Genomic DNA, 19,345 nt, shown 5'->3' on the forward strand with positions numbered 1-19,345 from the left:
GATTTTTTTATTCAATCATTATTTTACCAGGTAAGTTGACTGAGAACACTTTCTCATTTACAGCAACGACCTGGGGAATAGTTACAGGGGAGAGGGGGGATGAATGAGACAATTGTAAACTGGGGATTATTAGGTGACCGTGATGGTCAGATTGGGAATTTAGCCAGGACACCGGGGTTAACACCCTTACTCTTACAATAAGTGCCATGGGATCTTTAATGACCTCAGAAAGTCAGGACACCCGTTTAACGTCCCATCCGAAAGATGGCACCCTACACAGAGCAGTGTCCCTAATCACTGCCCTGGGGCTTTGTTTTTGTTGTTGTTTTAGACCAGAGGAAAGAGTGCCTTCTACTGGCCCTCCAACACCACTTCCAGCAGCATCTAGTCTCCCATCCAGGGTCTGACCAGGACCAACCTTGCTTAGCTTCAGAAGCAAGCCAGCAGTGGTATGCTGCTGGTGATGAGCTTCTGCATGATCTCCTAGCAGTAACACTGGGGTGACATATATACCAAATAAACCAGACAGACCAACACTTCAGTATTCTGTCCCTCTGGTCATTCTGTTATTTCAAGCTACATTGAGCATCGTGTTGGCACAGGAGGCTAGACTTACTGCTGAACTTAATTGAAGTTTTGGGTGACATACACGCATCAATTGGCGCTACCGACACATCCCCCCTCCTGGAATCAGAATCTGTCTTGCTGAGTTCTAAAGCATCCTCGGTGTTAGCCCTAGCAGATCTCTGGCGCCCCCTGTCGACCAAACGCTTGGCTCTACCTATCAACTCTCAACCTCTTAACAGTGAGAGCTGTTTATTCCGCTAAAACACATTTTTAAATACCAAATGAAGGACTCGTCTCTCAAACTCGTGCACAGTTTAAGTACATATTTTATTAATACTGGAATCATCACAGTGCGTTTTGTTACATTAGCAGTGACTAAACCAAATTGAAAGGATTAATAATACAAAAAGAAACTTATCAGCGAATGAGGCAAAACAGCCTTGGAGAAAAGGGCACAATAAATTAGAGAAGAGGAGAGAAATTAGAAGACAGAAAACAGCACCTGTAGCGTTACGTGACTCCATTGGAGGGGGTTTTGTACAAAAAAACATATGCGCACATATCTCTTCACAATACCGTAATGAAAATAATGACTTCATAAAAACTGTGGCAAGGGTCATGTTCATAGATGCATTGGTTTAGCTTTAATATTGGATTGGGCTTTGGGAAGAGGAAGAGAGAAGAAACCACAGAGAATCCACAAGTGATAAGACATTCAGTTCTGTTACCATGGCACCTGGAAACGCGAGTTGTCACCTCCCTGCCTGACTACATCTCAGGAGCTGACAGCGTTGAGTTAACGGATGGTGACATCGTTGTGGGGTGACTTTGTTGGTCTTTTTAAAATAGACGGGGACAGGCTGTGTGTGGGTGGGAGAGTGGGCGTGTAGCCACCTTGTGTCGAGGCAGAGTCCGTTTCTCCATCAGTGTCAGAGATCCTCAACATACGTCAGGGCAGACTTCATGAGCACGAAGACACACCAACGCAACACCTGTAGACAATGTAAACAAACTACTCCTAGACCACGTACAGTATAACCTCCATACATGACCTACACCCCACAGCTACCCAGCTTGATTCAATCTTTGCCCTGACATATGCTTGAACATATGAGTTATAAGCTAGTTAAAGGAAGAGGGGCTTGGGCTGTTTGGCTACCTTACAACGGCATAACGGGATTTGCAAGGTCACAGTACGGCTGTGCGCACTGGTCGGACACGAACACCAGCCTAGACTATAAAGGCATGCAGTCATCCACTTTCTAATGTTATTACAGTAATAAGGCTGATTAACCAAGCTCTTATCCAGGATTAAGAGGGGAGGACAGGTTGACCTGTGTTAGGCAAAGCATCATGGAGACCCAATGAGACCTATAGACTCCTGTTACATATCCAGTATCGTACGTTATGAATGAGTTCCATTGTTATTTCTATATAGCTTAGCGGGGGGAGTATTAAAATCACACACAGTGAAACTCACAAGGCAATGAAAGCACATGTTCTCTATTATTGAAATTGTGAAAGTGATCTGCATAAGTATGCAAAAAGCGATTTAAATAAGTGTAATTTGCGACCGAGGCTGTACTGCAGAGACACGGAAGTGAAAAATGCATCTCTACACAGCACTGTGCAAACCTCACTCGACATGAAGAGAAAAGTGTATTGTGCTAAAACACTCCCATCAACCCATTTGCTCCATTCCCCTCACGACAGCGCTAACACTATGGACACACCACCCATGGTAAACGCAGCAGGATACACAGACAAACAACTCACCCGATTTGAGAGAGAGAAGTCACATGGGCACTTATCGCAAATGAACACTCACTTAGAGTGAAGCGAAGGTTTAATTTAAATGATTTCATTAGCTATAATCCAGCCAGCATGAGACATCATATCATGTTCTCATGGAAGTGTTGTTCTTCTAATGTGAAACTAGCATTTTATTGTGACGACACAGTTATTCCCTGTCCTTGCATTAGCACCCAGCGGGAAAGTGTTTCAGTCAAAGTCCTGTTGGGAGTTTGGGCTTGGCTCTGGCTTTAAGAGCTGATGCTGAGGCAAGCTATGGAGTGAGCTGCTAGTAGGAGTTTGGGCTTGGCTCTGGCTTTAAGAGCTGATGCTGAGGCAAGCTATGGAGTGAGCTGCTAGTAGGAGTTTGGGCTTGGCTCTGGCTTTAAGAGCTGATGCTGAGGCAAGCTATGGAGTGAGCTGCTAGTAGGAGTTTGGGCTTGGCTCTGGCTTTAAGAGCTGATGCTGAGGCAAGCTATGGAGTGAGCTGCTAGTAGGAGTTTGGGCTTGGCTCTGGCTTTAAGAGCTGATGCTGAGGCAAGCTATGGAGTGAGCTGCTAGTAGGAGTTTGGGCTTGGCTCTGGCTTTAAGAGGTGATGCTGGGCCAAGCTATGGAGTGAGCTGCTAGTAGGAGTTTGGGCTTGGCTCTGGCTTTAAGAGCTGATGCTGAGGCAAGCTATGGAGTGAGCTGCTAGTAGGAGTTGGGGTTGTGGTGGATAAGAGGTTAAAAAGAAACACGTTCATTTATTGAGAGTATAAGTGGGGGTAGCCCACTGGGCAAAATCTGGTTAAATCAACGTTGTTTCCACGTCATTCCAACCCCCCAAAAAACTATGCGTTGACGTTGAATCAACATGGAAAACTAATTGGATGTGCAAAACGTCATCAATGCAAGGGCATCCGTCTTTTTTTATTGATTTAATGTTGAATTATTGTTAGATGACAACTCAACCAAATGTAAATCGAATCTAGACGTTAAACTGACATCTCTACCCAGTGTGAGGATGGCGAGAAGCAAGTGATAGTGAGGAAAGAGGGAGAGGCCTACACATGCCCAGAGACAGCCCAGCTGTGGGGGTGTGAGGGAGTGAGGTGACTGCTAGTCATCCACCATGGGGTCTTGGAGAGTGTCACCTCATCCCAGGCAGAGAGACAACCAAGACTGACATCCCTGTAGTTCCTCTGTAGGGGTCCTCTCAGTCTAACACACACTAGCAAACGGCCCAGTCTCACTCGGTCTGTCTGTCTCTGTGCCACATCCTGTCTTTCTGTCGCTCTAATGCTCTGATAGAAGTGATGGTTACATAGTTGGGGGCTGGGGAACGGTAAGGAGCATCACACACAATCAGAATGAAGCAGAGTAATTCAAGCATGACAAGAAATTGGAACAGAATAATTGCCAGAGTTAAGTCTGCACAGTTAAAAAGACAGTAAACATTTCTTCAGTAATGTGAAGTAAAGTGAGTTAAACTTTTTTTTTTATTCTAGCAATTTGACCTGTACAATTAGTGTTCAACTTCTTAAACAGTATATGTATGTATATATGTATATATAAATATACATCGTTCTGACCTGTGCTTTGCAGACATCCTCTGGTCGAGAATGCACTGTGCCACGGGAGGTCACATCCACCCTGGGCCACGCCCACCAGACTGCTGGTCTCTCCCCTTCCTCCGCGTCACACCCACACCCACATACCCTCTTACAGAGCCCCTTGCGGAAGTACTATTTCAGCACTCCAGCAGATGAGCAATATTCTACAATACCAGGTGTTTCTCTCATCTTCTCAAAGCAGACCCTCGCTTTAAAACAGCCACAGGCATTTCTAAAACAGTGCTCTATTTAAGCAAAATAAATAAAAACATTTTTTAAAACAAAATAAGCATCGAGATACATTTTGTAATAGTCATTGTCGTCAAGGTGAGGACATCAACATTCACTGCTAGGGAGCATTGGGCAGACATCCATGAAGTTCATCACTACCCTACAGTACAACGGTCAGAATAATGCTCTCTCTGCCTGCTCAGATCCTATATCACTGTGATTCATTGTTCTCTGGAATTAATATTTTTTTCATTGACAAAAGTAAGACTACAGCATAACATTATTGCAAAAATATGGCAACATAATTTTATGAAAGGTTACTATATATTCATACAGTTTCTAGTCTTGACTTCCACCTGTGCGTCTGACTCTCGACTCGGGCTTACAGTATGAACAGGCAGTGAAATGCTCATTCCATCTCTCTCCGCTGCAGCAACTCTCTTCCAGCTAACTCTGTAAACATAAATATCCACCTTCTTCTGGCAACCCCTTACATTATCCACACTGTTTCTCCCTGGCTATAGTCACTTTCATTCTAATGTCTTTAGCAAAGCCAGCTCCCGAGTAAAGGCTGCACATGAGCTATGGATCTCGTGTTTGAGACTCACAACAGGTGATGACTAGTACAGCAGCTTACCATCCCCCTCTTTACATAAATGTTATGATCTACATTATAAATCCGTTTTTTTTTGGAATTCAACCTTTTCAGCATGGACCCATTGTACATAACCATGCCTCCAATGGCGTATCCTTCCGTTCCCATTTCCCACCTTTCTTTATCACTTCCTTTTTCGATCTTCCTATTCTCTCACCAATTGAACTGCTTCACTCACTGGTCTGTGGCACGCACTCAGCACACCGCATGACAACCAACTGTCTCAGTCCCCCAGCACCCTCGTCTCATCACATAGCGTGACCACACTGACTCCTAGTGGTCACACTAGAAACTAACCTTCAAAGTGCTTCAGTTTTCTAGGATTTTTCTGTTTTTTTAACACATCAGGCCAGGACTTGAGAAAAGCCAATGGCCAGAGTTAGACAGCCACTGTCATGTGTACTTGAGCATGCCTGATGATTGCCTGCAAGTTAAAAAAGAGAACCTAAACCTAAGATAACAGCTTCTGTTCCTCCTCCACTCCGCAAGCAGAAAATAAAACACATTTATTGCTCCATTTCTTATTAACATGTTCTCTCTGGATTTAGAAAATATATACGCCTGGCTTCATTTTGTAGCTTCTCATACAGTGGTAACAGGAAATCAAATGTCACAATAAAAACAGTCCACTGGGCACAGACGTCAATTCAACGTCTATTCCACATCGGTCCAACGTCATTTCATTCAAATGGCGTGGAAACGACGTTGATTTAGCCAGTGTGGGCCCCGTGTGAGGGTAACAACAAACGACACAGAGGAGAGAAGCCCCACCCTCAAATACAACCGGCTGACCTGCAGCAGAACTCTGCCCACCTCTTACACACGCACACACACACACACACACACGGTTAGCCATGGTTTAAAGCTAACAGTGCATTGTCAGAGCCTTGTGGCCCGAGCTAAAGGGAGAGATGGGACCCCCTATTGACCCCACTTTTCATCTGTCTCTCCACCACCTGCTTCCCTCTGTTTTACTCTAGAATGGGGGGGGTAAGAGGTTGGGTGAGGAGTGGGGGGGTTGTGGGAGGAGGTGGAGAGGGTGGCTGGAAGTCCAGGTCCCTATAAACAGTCTCTCTCTCGGCAGTCAGTCCAGACAGAGTCTCTATATACAGTCTGAGGATCCCATGGTGATGGTGGTGCTAATTAAACAAACATGCGCCCAGACACGACAGAGTTATAGTGGCCAGAGCCTGTCATTATTATTCATCCTTTACTTTTTCATTATCAGCATTATTATTGTTATTTATCATTTACTTCTAATTAAAACTTGTTTTTTTTAATCTTCTGTTGTCATATTCACTTCTTTACTACAGTGTCAGTACTGTATGTAGTGGTTGGGGCACCACGGTGGGTGCAGGCTGCGCTCCCTCCGCTCCGCTGTGGACCATCACAAAATCCTGGGCGCTGACCTGTCGTTGGAGACGGTCTTGCGGAGCCGCACACCCCTGCGGATGGACACCAGCACGTCGGTGCCTGACCCGGTGGCCTGGGGGTCGTGCTGGGGGGCCGGGCCAGGTGGGGGGTCATCAGGAAGGTTGGGGAAGGGGAACTGTCCCTCCCCAAGGGCATGGGCACTGGCCACCAGCTCTCCTATCTTCTCCACCAGGCTGTGGCGGTTAGCGGCTATCATCTGGTCCTCCTCAGAGCCGTGCTGGACATACACACTCATCTCCATCGCTCCCCCAGACCCCCACGCTGTGTTGGGCAGGCTCAGACGCTTAGGAGAGGCCTTCACATACTCCAACGTGTTGGGGGAGGAGTCATCCGCCACGTAGAACACGCACTCCTCACTGCCCACACGTACCGGAGGCCCGGGGTACCCCCCAGGAGCATCAGGCACCGTGGGTGTCTTCACTGGCACTATGGGGGGGCGGATAGGGATGGGGCCCGCGTTGGACAGGGTGCGCCTCACACCCGGCTTGGTGGATGGGGTTCGGCGGATGGTGGCAGTCCCAGGGGTCCCAATGCCCCCTCCCCCTCCAGGCACTCCGCCCTGGGCTCCACTGGGCAGACCAGCGGTGCTGGCCGGCCGCTTGGTCTGGATCATGCGGCGGTAGTTCTGGCCGATGTTGCTATGGCGGGGGATGGTGGAGGACTTGTCAAAGTCAGTTGACGTCTCACCTTCGGCATCTCCATTCACAGAGTAGCAGTCATAATCCGACCCTGGGGGAGAGAGAAAGACGGGAGGGATGTGGTATGCTATTCAGAGTGTTGCATCTCGGTGGAGAGCTACCAAGTAAAGGGATGTGTGTACTCTAAGTTGTGAGTGGGTATAGTACATGTCTGTTACCTTGAGAGAGGACAGTGAGTGCATTCTCTGTTGGTTAATGTAAGTGAGGTTGACTTCTGTATGTATTGGTGTTTACTCTACGAGAGAAGGAGTGTACGTGTCAGAGTGGTACCCTGAGAGGGGATAGTGTCCTCGGAGCAGGAGGGCGTGGTGGTCTGGGTGCTGTAGCCACTAGAGTACTGCAGGGAGTCCCTGTTGCTCTTCTGCTGCTCCATGCTGAGACCACGGGTCAGGACCATGGCCAGGTCACTGGCTGCTGGAGACACCTCTTCGCCGTGCTGGGAGGAAGCAACAACGCATTGTCATTTAGCAGACGCTTCTTATCCAGAGCAACTTAGAGTGCGTACATCAGAGTACTTTTCTTCGTGCAGGTCCCTCATAGGAATTAAACGCACAACTCTTCCTCTGAAAGCTTCATGCTCTACCAACTGAGCTACACATGACTAGTGGACTAACACGGGACTAACGCATGATTAGGATGATAACTAAGTTCAAGGTTTCCAGAATCGTATTGCAATCTAGGATCTAACTGTATCGCAGTCAATTGCCTTACCACCAAAATCCAATTTGGGGTTAAAATACAACAGTTGTGATATAGCTGAATGTGTCTTGTATTCACACCATTGTGAGGTAAATCTCTGTTACCTTGGCAGCGATGGTGGCGGGGGTCATTCGGGGCCTCTGGACATCGTCTGGGTGAGCACCAGCATATCCCTGGGAGCCCGGGGATACCTCGCTCTCCCTCAGCCTATCCAGGGGCTCCTTCCGCCGCTGAAGCGTGGCAGCCAATGGCTGCTCATAAGAACCTGCCTTGGACCAATCCTGAAGAGGTGGGGGTGGTTAATAAGAAGCAGTGAAAAGCAACAGAGTGAACTCTCTAATGAGAGAGACCCGTTCACTATCCAGCAGTTTGACGCCTTTCATCTGGGTACAGGGGGAGATTCCTCATTGTGTGCGAGTGAGTGTTTGGTATTGGGCCAAGTTGATGAGTGGGTTTATTGGTTTGAAACCTTTTGAGTTTTTGAGACTTCGAAAGGTGAAATGGGTGCCACCCATGGCCTGCTCAGTTTAGCAAATCACCACACAGGAAATTTGACACCAGGGGGTGAGACTGTTGGCCAACGACAACATAAAAGGCACACAGGTTAGGGAGCAAAGTAATGAAGTCATGAATGAGTTAAGCAGATGGTGAAATGAAAAGAAAAACCTGGTGAATAAGCGTTAACTCAAGAAGCACAAATTAAAACACAAACCAAAAAATTAACAAAAAATTGCAAAGTAAAGTGTGCAGATGAAAACAAACCTTCCAGCAAGGAACCTTTGATGTGGGAGAGGTAGTGTTGGATCCAGGGGAGCAGTTATAGGGTGGGGACGCAGGAAGTATGACAGAGAGAGGCCTGATGGAGCCAGTGTGAGAGAGAGCAGGGCGGAAGGTAGCGAAGGACGAGCCAAACTGCGGAACGGAGAGACAAGATCGTGATCGTCAGAGCGTCCATCAACGCCAAAGGCTTATGGGAGGAGCCTTTGTGATGTGACCTCTGGGTCATACCGTACATACATACATACACAAACACACGCACACAGTTGCATGCACGCAAGTACGTGCATCTGCGGTCCCAAACACACACAAAGTGTATGAGTAGCAGAAGAGGGCAAAGACAAGAAATCAGCGGTGACAGAGCAGATGACCACAAGTTCCCCTGGGCTGATGAAGTACACATACTTAGGGAGAGAATCCAGCTGGTCAGTTTGACCGTCAGTCAGTTTGACTGTATGAGCTTCTCTCATACAACAACATTACAGTATGCAAAACCCAGACAACTAAAATGAGCACGGCTAGTGTATACACATTATTTTTCAAAGTCAGTTAATCGTGTGACAGAAAGAAACGGGAGGACATTAGGACAGGAGAGCGAGGGAGCGGTTGTACTTACCGTTGTGGGAGAGCTGCACTCACTGACTGACTGGCAGGTCTCGGATGCCTCGGAGGATGCGGAGCTTGATGACTTCTGCAGAAAGGAGGAGAGGTCAAGAAGGAGAATGAATGCAAAACCAAGAGACGTCAGGCAGAAGAGTGGAGGAAATAAAACCAAGGAGGGGGCGGAGCTACGTTTCAGCACTGCAGCGACGGCAGTCACACCATACATATCCGCGACGGCAGTCACACCATACATATCCGCGACGGCAGTCACGCCATACATATCCGCGACGGCAGTCACGCCATACATATCCGCGACGGCAGTCACACCATACATATCCGCGACGGCAGTCACGCCATACATATCCGCGACGGCAGTCACGCCATACATATCCGCGACGGCAGTCACGCCATACATATCCGCGACGGCAGTCACACCATACATATCCGCAACGGCAGTCACACAGTCACGCCGGCAGTCACATATCATATCGTGACGGCAGTCACGCCATACATATCTGCGACGGCAGTCACGCCATACATATCCGTGACGGCAGTCACACCATACATATCCGTGACGGCAGTCACACCATACATATCCGCAACGGCAGTCACACCATACATATCCACGACGGCAGTCACACCATACATATCCGTGACGGCAGTCACGCCATACATATCTGTGACGGCAGTCACGCCATACATATCCGTGACGGCAGTCACACCATACATATCCGTGACGGCAGTCACGCCATACATATCTGTGACGGCAGTCATGCCATACATATCTGTGACGGCAGTCATGCCATACATATCTGTGACGGCAGTCATACCTGGCTGGTGATGTCAGAGGGCATGGGCGAGGGAGGCTTGGAGTAGACGTTGGCGTCCTGTGATATGAAGCCTGAGTCGTGGGAGGAGACGCTGCTGAGGCGGTGAGCGTTCCCTGGTGGCGGCTGGGCCAGGCTGCGGTAGCGATAGGATGAACTGGGTGAGTGAGTCTGAGAGCCTCCGGAGGAGCGAGAGGCGCTACTGTGGGCGCTGTTCACACTGCTGCAGGGGGGTGGGGCCAGGGTGAGAGGGTGGTGAGGGGGCAGGGAAGAGGGTCAGGCAGGGTGAAGGGAAGTGTTTAAGGTATGGGGATATCATATAAAACCACATTTATGAAGTAAAAGGTGGAGAAGGTAGGAAAGTGAACGATGGTGTGTAGAGATGGATATGGGAAGAGAGTGATGAAGTGAGAAGGAAAGGGGAAAAGAAGGGAGATTGATGGTAGCGAGGTACAGTGATGTATCGGCCAGGAGCAGAGCAAGCAGTGGGTAGAGTTCATATGAGAGAGACGGGTAGTTTATATGATGGGTAGTTTATATGATGGGTAGAGTTCATATGAGAGAGACGGGTAGTTTATATGATGGGTAGTGTTCATATGAGAGAGACGGGTAGTTTATATGACGGGTAGTTTATATGATGGGTAGTTTATATGATGGGTAGATTTTATATGATCATATGATGGGTAGAGTTCATATGAGAGACGGGTAGTTTATATGATGGGTAGAGTTCATGTGAGAGAGACGGGTAGTTTATATGATGGGTAGTTTATATGATGGGTAGAGTTCATATGAGAGAGACAGGTAGTTTATATGATGGGTAGAATTCATATGAGAGACGGGTAGTTTATATGATAGGTAGAATTCATATGAGAGAGACGGGTAGTTTATATGATGGGTAGAGTTCATATGAGAGAGACGGGTAGTTTATATGATGGGTAGAGTTCATATGAGAGAGACGGGTAGTTTATATGATGGGTAGAGTTCATATGAGACGGGTAGTTTATATGATGGGTAGTTTATATGATGGGTAGAGTTTATATGATGGGTAGAATTCATATGAGAGAGACGCGTAGTTTATATGATGGGTAGAATTCATATGAGAGAGACGGTAGTTTATATGATGGTAGTTTATATGATGGGTAGAGTTCATATGAGAGAGACGGGTAGTTTATATGATGGGTAGAGTTCATATGAGAGAGACGGGTAGTTTATATGATGGGTAGAGTTCATATGAGAGAGACGGATGTTTTATATGATGGGTAGAGATCATATGAGAGAGATGGGTAGTTTATATGATGGGTAGAGTTCATATGAGAGAGACGGGTAGTTTATATGATGGGTAGAGTTCATATGAGAGAGACGGGTAGTTTATATGATCGGTAGAATTCATATGAGAGAGACGGGTAGTTTATATGATGGGTAGTTTATATGATGGGTAGAGTTCATATGAGAGAGACAGGTAGTTTATATGATGGGTAGAATTCATATGAGAGACGGGTAGTTTATATGATGGTAGAATTCATATGAGAGAGACGGGTAGTTTATATGATGGGTAGAGTTCATATGAGAGAGACGGGTAGTTTATATGATGGGTAGAGTTCATATGAGAGAGACGGGTAGTTTATATGATGGGTAGAGTTCATATGAGAGAGACGGGTAGTTTATATGATGGGTAGAGTTCATATGAGACGGGTAGTTTATATGATGGGTAGTTTATATGATGGGTAGAGTTTATATGATGGGTAGAATTCATATGAGAGAGACGCGTAGTTTATATGATGGGTAGAATTCATATGAGAGAGACGGGTAGTTTATATGATGGGTAGAGTTCATATGAGAGAGACAAGTAGTTTATATGATGGGTAGTTTATATGATGGGTAGAGTTCATATGAGAGAGACGGGTAGTTTATATGATGGGTAGAGTTCATATGAGAGAGACGGGTAGTTTATATGATGGGTAGAGTTCATATGAGAGAGACGGATGTTTTATATGATGGGTAGAGATCATATGAGAGAGATGGGTAGTTTATATGATGGGTAGAGTTCATATGAGAGAGACGGGTAGTTTATATGATGGGTAGAGTTCATATGAGAGAGACGGGTAGTTTATATGATGGGTAGTTTATATGATGGGTAGAATTCATATGAGAGAGACGGGTAGTTTATATGATGGGTAGTTTATATGATGGGTAGAATTCATATGAGAGAGACGGGTAGTTTATATGATGGGTAGAGTTCATATGAGAGAGACAAGTAGTTTATATGATGGGTAGTTTATATGATGGGTAGAGTTCATATGAGAGAGACGGGTAGTTTATATGATGGGTAGAGTTCATATGAGAGAGACGGGTAGTTTATATGATGGGTAGAGTTCATATGAGAGAGACGGGTAGTTTATATGATGGGTAGAGTTCATATGAGAGAGACGGATAGTTTATATGATGGGTAGAGTTCATATGAGAGAGACGGGTAGTTTATATGATGGGTAGAGTTCATATGAGAGAGACGGGTAGTTTATATGATGGGTAGAGTTCATATGAGAGAGACGGGTAGTTTATATGATGGGTAGTTTATATGATGGGTAGAATTCATATGAGAGAGACGGGTAGTTTATATGATGGGTAGTTTATATGATGGGTAGAATTCATATGAGAGAGACGGGTAGTTTATATGATGGGTAGAGTTCATATGAGAGAGACAAGTAGTTTATATGATGGGTAGTTTATATGATGGGTAGAGTTCATATGAGAGAGACGGGTAGTTTATATGATGGGTAGTTTATATGATGGGTAGAGTTCATATGAGAGAGACGGGTAGTTTATATGATGGGTAGAGTTCATATGAGAGAGACGGGTAGTTTATATGATGGGTAGTTTATATGATGGGTAGAGTTCATATGAGAGAGACGGGTAGTTTATATGATGGGTAGTTTATATGATGGGTAGAGTTCATATGAGAGAGACGGGTAGTTTATATGATGGGTAGTTTATATGATGGGTAGAGTTCATATGAGAGAGACGGGTAGTTTATATGATGGGTAGTTTATATGATGGGTAGAGTTCATATGAGAGAGACGGGTAGTTTATATGATGGGTAGTTTATATGATGGGTAGAGTTCATATGAGAGAGACGGGTAGTTTATATGATGGGTAGAGTTCATATGAGAGAGACGGGTAGTTTATATGATGGGTAGTTTATATGATGGGTAGAGTTCATATGAGAGAGACGGGTAGTTTATATGATGGGTAGTTCATATGATGGGTAGAGTTCATATGAGAGAGACGGGTAGTTTATATGATGGGTAGAGTTCATATGAGAGAGACGGGTAGTTTATATGATGGGTAGAGTTCATATGAGAGAGACGGATGTTTTATATGATGGGTAGAGATCATATGAGAGAGATGGGTAGTTTATATGATGGGTAGAGTTCATATGAGAGAGACGGGTAGTTTATATGATGGGTAGAGTTCATATGAGAGAGACGGGTAGTTTATATGATCGGTAGAATTCATGTGAGAGAGACGGGTAGTTTATATGATGGGTAGTTTATATGATGGGTAGAGTTCATATGAGAGAGACAGGTAGTTTATATGATGGGTAGAATTCATATGAGAGACGGGTAGTTTATATGATAGGTAGAATTCATATGAGAGAGACGGGTAGTTTATATGATGGGTAGAGTTCATATGAGAGAGACGGGTAGTTTATATGATGGGTAGAGTTCATATGAGAGAGACGGGTAGTTTATATGATGGGTAGAGTTCATATGAGACGGGTAGTTTATATGATGGGTAGTTTATATGATGGGTAGAGTTTATATGATGGGTAGAATTCATATGAGAGAGACGCGTAGTTTATATGATGGGTAGAATTCATATGAGAGAGACGGGTAGTTTATATGATGGGTAGAATTCATATGAGAGAGACGGGTAGTTTATATGATGGGTAGTTCATATGATGGGTAGAGTTCATATGAGAGAGACGGGTAGTTTATATGATGGGTAGAGTTCATATGAGAGAGACGGGTAGTTTATATGATGGGTAGAGTTCATATGAGAGAGACGGATGTTTTATATGATGGGTAGAGATCATATGAGAGAGATGGGTAGTTTATATGATGGGTAGAGTTCATATGAGAGAGACGGGTAGTTTATATGATGGGTAGAGTTCATATGAGAGAGACGGGTAGTTTATATGATGGGTAGTTTATATGATGGGTAGAATTCATATGAGAGAGACGGGTAGTTTATATGATGGGTAGAATTCATATGAGAGAGACGGGTAGTTTATATGATGGGTAGAGTTCATATGAGAGAGACAAGTAGTTTATATGATGGGTAGTTTATATGATGGGTAGAGTTCATATGAGAGAGACGGGTAGTTTATATGATGGGTAGAGTTCATATGAGAGAGACGGATGTTTTATATGATGGGTAGAGATCATATGAGAGAGATGGGTAGTTTATATGATGGGTAGAGTTCATATGAGAGAGACGGGTAGTTTATATGATGGGTAGTTTATATGATGGGTAGAGTTCATATGAGAGAGACGGGTAGTTTATATGATGGGTAGTTTATATGATGGGTAGAGTTCATATGAGAGAGACGGGTAGTTTATATGATGGGTAGTTTATATGATGGGTAGAGTTCATATGAGAGAGACGGGTAGTTTATATGATGGGTAGTTTATATGATGGGTAGAGTTCATATGAGAGAGACGGGTAGTTTATATGATGGGTAGAGTTCATATGAGAGAGACGGGTAGTTTATATGATGGGTAGTTTATATGATGGGTAGAATTCATATGAGAGAGACGGGTAGTTTATATGATGGGTAGAGTTCATATGAGAGAGACAAGTAGTTTATATGATGGGTAGTTTATATGATGGGTAGAGTTCATATGAGAGAGACGGGTAGTTTATATGATGGGTAGTTTATATGATGGGTAGAGTTCATATGAGAGAGACGGGTAGTTTATATGATGGGTAGTTTATATGATGGGTAGAGTTCATATGAGAGAGACGGGTAGTTTATATGATGGGTAGTTTATATGATGGGTAGAGTTCATATGAGAGAGAGTTTATATGATGGGTAGAATTCATATGAGAGAGACGGGTAGTTTATATGATGGGTAGAATTCATATGAGAGAGACGGGTAGTTTATATGATGGGTAGAGTTCATATGAGAGAGACAAGTAGTTTATATGATGGGTAGTTTATATGATGGGTAGAGTTCATATGAGAGAGACGGGTAGTTTATATGATGGGTAGTTTATATGATGGGTAGAGTTCATATGAGAGAGACGGGTAGTTTATATGATGGGTAGAGTTCATATGAGAGAGACGGGTAGTTTATATGATGGGTAGTTTATATGATGGGTAGAGTTCATATGAGAGAGACGGGTAGTTTATATGATGGGTAGTTTATATGATGGGTAGAGTTCATATGAGAGAGACGGGTAGTTTATATGATGGGTAGTTTATATGATGGGTAGAGTTCATATGAGAGAGACGGGTAGTTTATATGATGGGTAGTTTATATGATGGGTAGAGTTCATATGAGAGAGACGGGTAGTTTATATGATGGGTAGTTTATATGATGGGTAGAGTTCATATGAGAGAGACGGGTAGTTTATATGATGGGTAGTTTATATGATGGGTAGAGTTCATATGAGAGAGACGGGTAGTTTATATGATGGGTAGTTTATATGATGGGTAGAGTTCATATGAGAGAGACGGGTAGTTTATATGATGGGTAGTTTATATGATGGGTAGAATTCATATGAGAGAGACGGGTAGTTTATATGATGGGTAGAGTTCATATGAGAGAGACGGGTAGTTTATATGATGGGTAGTTTATATGATGGGTAGAGTTCATATGAGAGAGACGGGTAGTTTATATGATGGGTAGTTTATATGATGGGTAGAGTTCATATGAGAGAGACGGGTAGTTTATATGATGGGTCGTTTATATGAGAGCGACAGGTATTTTATATGATCGGTAGTTTATATGATGGGTAGAGTTCATATGAGAGAGACCGGTAGTTTATATGATCGGTAGAATTCATATGAGAGAGACGGGTAGTTTATATGATGGGTCGTTTATATGATGGGTAGAATTCATATGAGAGACGGGTAGTTTATATGATAGGTAGAATTCATATGAGAGAGACGGGTCGTTTATATGATGGGTAGTTTATATGATGGGTAGTTTATATGAGAGCGACAGGTATTTTATATGATCGGTAGTTTATATGATGGGTAGAGTTCATATGAGAGACGGGTAGTTTATATGATAGGTAGAATTCATATGAGAGACGGGTAGTTTATATGATAGGTAGAATTCATATGAGAGAGACGGGTAGTTTATATGATGGGTAGAGTTCATATGAGAGAGACGGTAGTTTATATGATGGGTAGAATTCATATGAGAGAGACGGGTAGTTTATATGATGGGTAGAGTTCATATGAGACGGGTAGTTTATATGATGGGTAGTTTATATGATGGGTAGAGTTCATATGAGAGAGACGGGTAGTTTATATGATGGGTAGAGTTTATATGATGGGTAGAATTCATGAGAGAGACGCGTAGTTTATATGATGGGTAGAATTCATATGAGAGACGGGTAGTTTATATGATGGGTAGAATTCATATGAGAGAGACGGGTAGTTTATATGATGGGTAGAGTTCATATGAGAGAGACGGGTAGTTTATATGATGGGTAGAGTTCATATGAGAGAGACGGATGTTTTATATGATGGGTAGAGATCATATGAGAGAGATGGGTAGTTTATATGATGGGTAGAGTTCATATGAGAGAGACGGGTAGTTTATATGATGGGTAGAGTTCATATGAGAGAGACGGGTAGTTTATATGATGGGTAGTTTATATGATGGCCAGAGGTTAAGATGAGAGGGACAGGTAGTTTATATGATGGCCAGAGGTTAAGATGAGAGGGACAGGTAGTTTATATGATGGCCAGAGGTTAAGATGAGAGGGACAGGTAGTTTATATGATGGCCAGAGGTTAAGATGAGAGGGACAGGTAGTTTATATGATGGCCAGAGGTTAAGATGAGAGGGACAGGTGGTTTATATGATGGTCAGAGGTTAAGATGAGAGGGACAGGTAGTTTATATGATGGCCAGAGGTTAAGATGAGAGGGACAGGTGGTTTATATGATGGCCAGAGGTTAAGATGAGAGGGACAGGTGGTTTATATGATGGCCAGAGGTTAAGATGAGAGGGACAGGTGGTTTATATGATGGCCAGAGGTTAAGATGAGAGGGACAGGTGGTTTTATATGATGGTCAGAGGTTAAGATGAGGACATTTCCAAGTTGAAGTTGAAAGTAGAAAGCAGCAGCAGTGAAACAGGGGAACCCAACCAGAATAGGGGGGGAAGGAAGCACAGAGTGGAGAAGCCAAACACACAGGAAGAGAGAGAGGCCGTGCAAATACAGAGGAATAGGAAGTGATCAAACCACAGGAAGAGAGAGAGGCCGTGCAAATACAGAGGAATAGGAAGTGATCAAACCACAGGAAATAGTGAAGATGCCAAACACACAGAACACCAAGGGTAAGTGTGAATGCGGAGTGGAGAGATTGGGAGACACACATGCAGGGATGGGGATAGACATGTTGAGGGTGGAGGGGGGTGTCAGAGGTAGAGGGTTGGGAAGGGAGGAGGAGGAGGAAACATGGAAAGACAAGTTAAGACCATGTGAGAACCAAGCATGGGTATATTAGACACATAGGGTACAGGGCAGGGTTGCTGGCATGCCCAAAGACATGGCCTCCCAGACAGTGACACAAGCGACACATCAGAGCACTATCGTGACAAGCCTGAGAGATACTTCTTCAGAATAGAAGACACCACTTCAGACCTAATAAGTGTCCCACTTCATCACACATGGAAAAATCGATTATTTTGAAAAGAACTCTACATTCTAACATAAATGTTATGTGCTATTCGTTATCATCAAACAAGTCTGTTTTAAGTTGTAATTTTCACCACTAAGAGAAATACTTTTTTTTAGTGCTCTGAGTGTTGCAAGCCATATGGCGCCATCTGTGATTAAACTGTGAGGACAGAGGACACAGTAGGACAACAGACACATGGACCAGCAGACAGACGCTCAGTAGACTCTCATACAGACAGACATGTGCAGCCATGCAGGGGCGCCTCTTTTACTAAAGACACGACACATATCTGATCGCCACCTCTCACTGACACCTTCCCTGTCGCCTTTTATTGTCAGATATACTGCATGATCACACTCACATACCCTACAACATATCATCCACACACCTTGGATCAAAACAAAGACCCCCCCCTTTGTTGATCAAATCAAATGAATCCAGGTCAATACAAATGTCTGTATTTCTAGTCAATGTGTCCTGTCTCCCTCTGGTTCGTACCTGCACATGCTGCTCTTCCTGGAGCCAGAACTGCTGGGGGAGGAGGGGGGGGTCTGGTAGGACCAGCTGTAGTCTGAACCCTTCAGGTCTTTAATCACCTGGGAGAGAGCGAGGACAGACCAGTCAGCACCATATAAGTGTTATACCCCTGAAAGGCGGGAAATATGAGAACGATTCACACGGACACATTAGCATTAGCTTAAGTTGTAATGCATGAGCTGGTAAACTGCATGCTTCCCCTATAGGAATTCCTAGGCATTACTAATCAAACTCTGTACAAACAGACATCTTTATCACATCCAGATAAATGAATAGCATATTGCTTGCTGGTACACATGATGATGCTATTATTGTTATGGCACATTTCACTCACACAAGCACTGTTCCACCTAGCATTTCATGACCTCTGTCTAGACAGTGGGACTGAGAGATGGTGCATTATACTAAAATACTAGATTAAAAATATTACAAATATATCTTAGAAGAGAGAGTCGGCACCTGCTCGCTGGCGGGGGGCAGTTTGTGGGGATCAGTGGTGAGCACAGTGAGGTCATCAATAATGGCCTGGAGGTGAGTGATCTCTCCCAGCATGGCAATCTCTCCATTCTGATCAAAACAACGAGACTCATTTCAGTCAGTTAGTGTTATTATTTAATGGCAATAGCGCTGGCCTTATGTGAATGACTACAACTGTTCAGCTTTGACTCAACACTAGAGGGCAATGTCAATATATTTTAGCTGGTGGCTTATTGACTTTTCTCCCCCCAAGTTAGGTTTCAGCCCCTGACAAGTCTCCCCTCCTCCCGTTTCATCTTCACTCTGGCCCAATCCCAAATCGTCCCCTAAACACATGATAGGATTTGATTGGTATGAGCAACCTGGTAATAGCTCCACCTCACCCTCTGATAGGCTCGATGGGAAGTTTTACCATATTGCTTGCACCAATCAAAACCTCTCAGATCTCCACAAGTGCATAAAGCGTAGGGATGACAGGACCAATCCCTAATCGTCCCATGTCTCACCCCAGCTTCCTGGTGTTTCCCCTCCCCA

At 44.3% G+C, this 19,345-nt stretch overlaps 1 protein-coding gene across 6 annotated transcripts in view; it reads right to left on the minus strand.

Annotated features, from left to right (window-relative positions):
- Positions 1–875: 875 nt before the first annotated feature.
- LOC112264178 (protein MTSS 2) overlaps positions 876–19,345 on the minus strand; it is a 75,281-nt gene continuing 56,811 nt past the window's right edge. For 2 of the 6 annotated variants that reach the window (XM_042330857.1, XM_042330856.1), the window contains 8 exons: positions 18,794–18,901; positions 18,296–18,393; positions 9,879–10,011; positions 9,062–9,136; positions 8,431–8,580; positions 7,773–7,949; positions 7,240–7,405; positions 876–7,000 (listed from right to left, as the gene is read on the minus strand). In XM_042330857.1, coding sequence (XP_042186791.1) covers positions 6,225–7,000; positions 7,240–7,405; positions 7,773–7,949; positions 8,431–8,580; positions 9,062–9,136; positions 9,879–10,011; positions 18,296–18,393; positions 18,794–18,901 — 1,683 coding nt within the window. In that variant the 3' untranslated portion in view covers positions 876–6,224. Of the gene's footprint in view, positions 7,001–7,239; positions 7,406–7,772; positions 7,950–8,430; positions 8,581–9,061; positions 9,137–9,878; positions 10,099–18,295; positions 18,394–18,793; positions 18,902–19,345 lie in introns of all 6 variants that reach the window. The other 4 variants (XM_042330855.1, XM_042330854.1, XM_042330859.1 and 1 more) reach the window with 3 other exon arrangements.

This window comes from Oncorhynchus tshawytscha, linkage group LG12 (genome assembly GCF_018296145.1).
Source record: "Oncorhynchus tshawytscha isolate Ot180627B linkage group LG12, Otsh_v2.0, whole genome shotgun sequence".
NCBI lineage: Eukaryota > Metazoa > Chordata > Actinopteri > Salmoniformes > Salmonidae > Oncorhynchus > Oncorhynchus tshawytscha.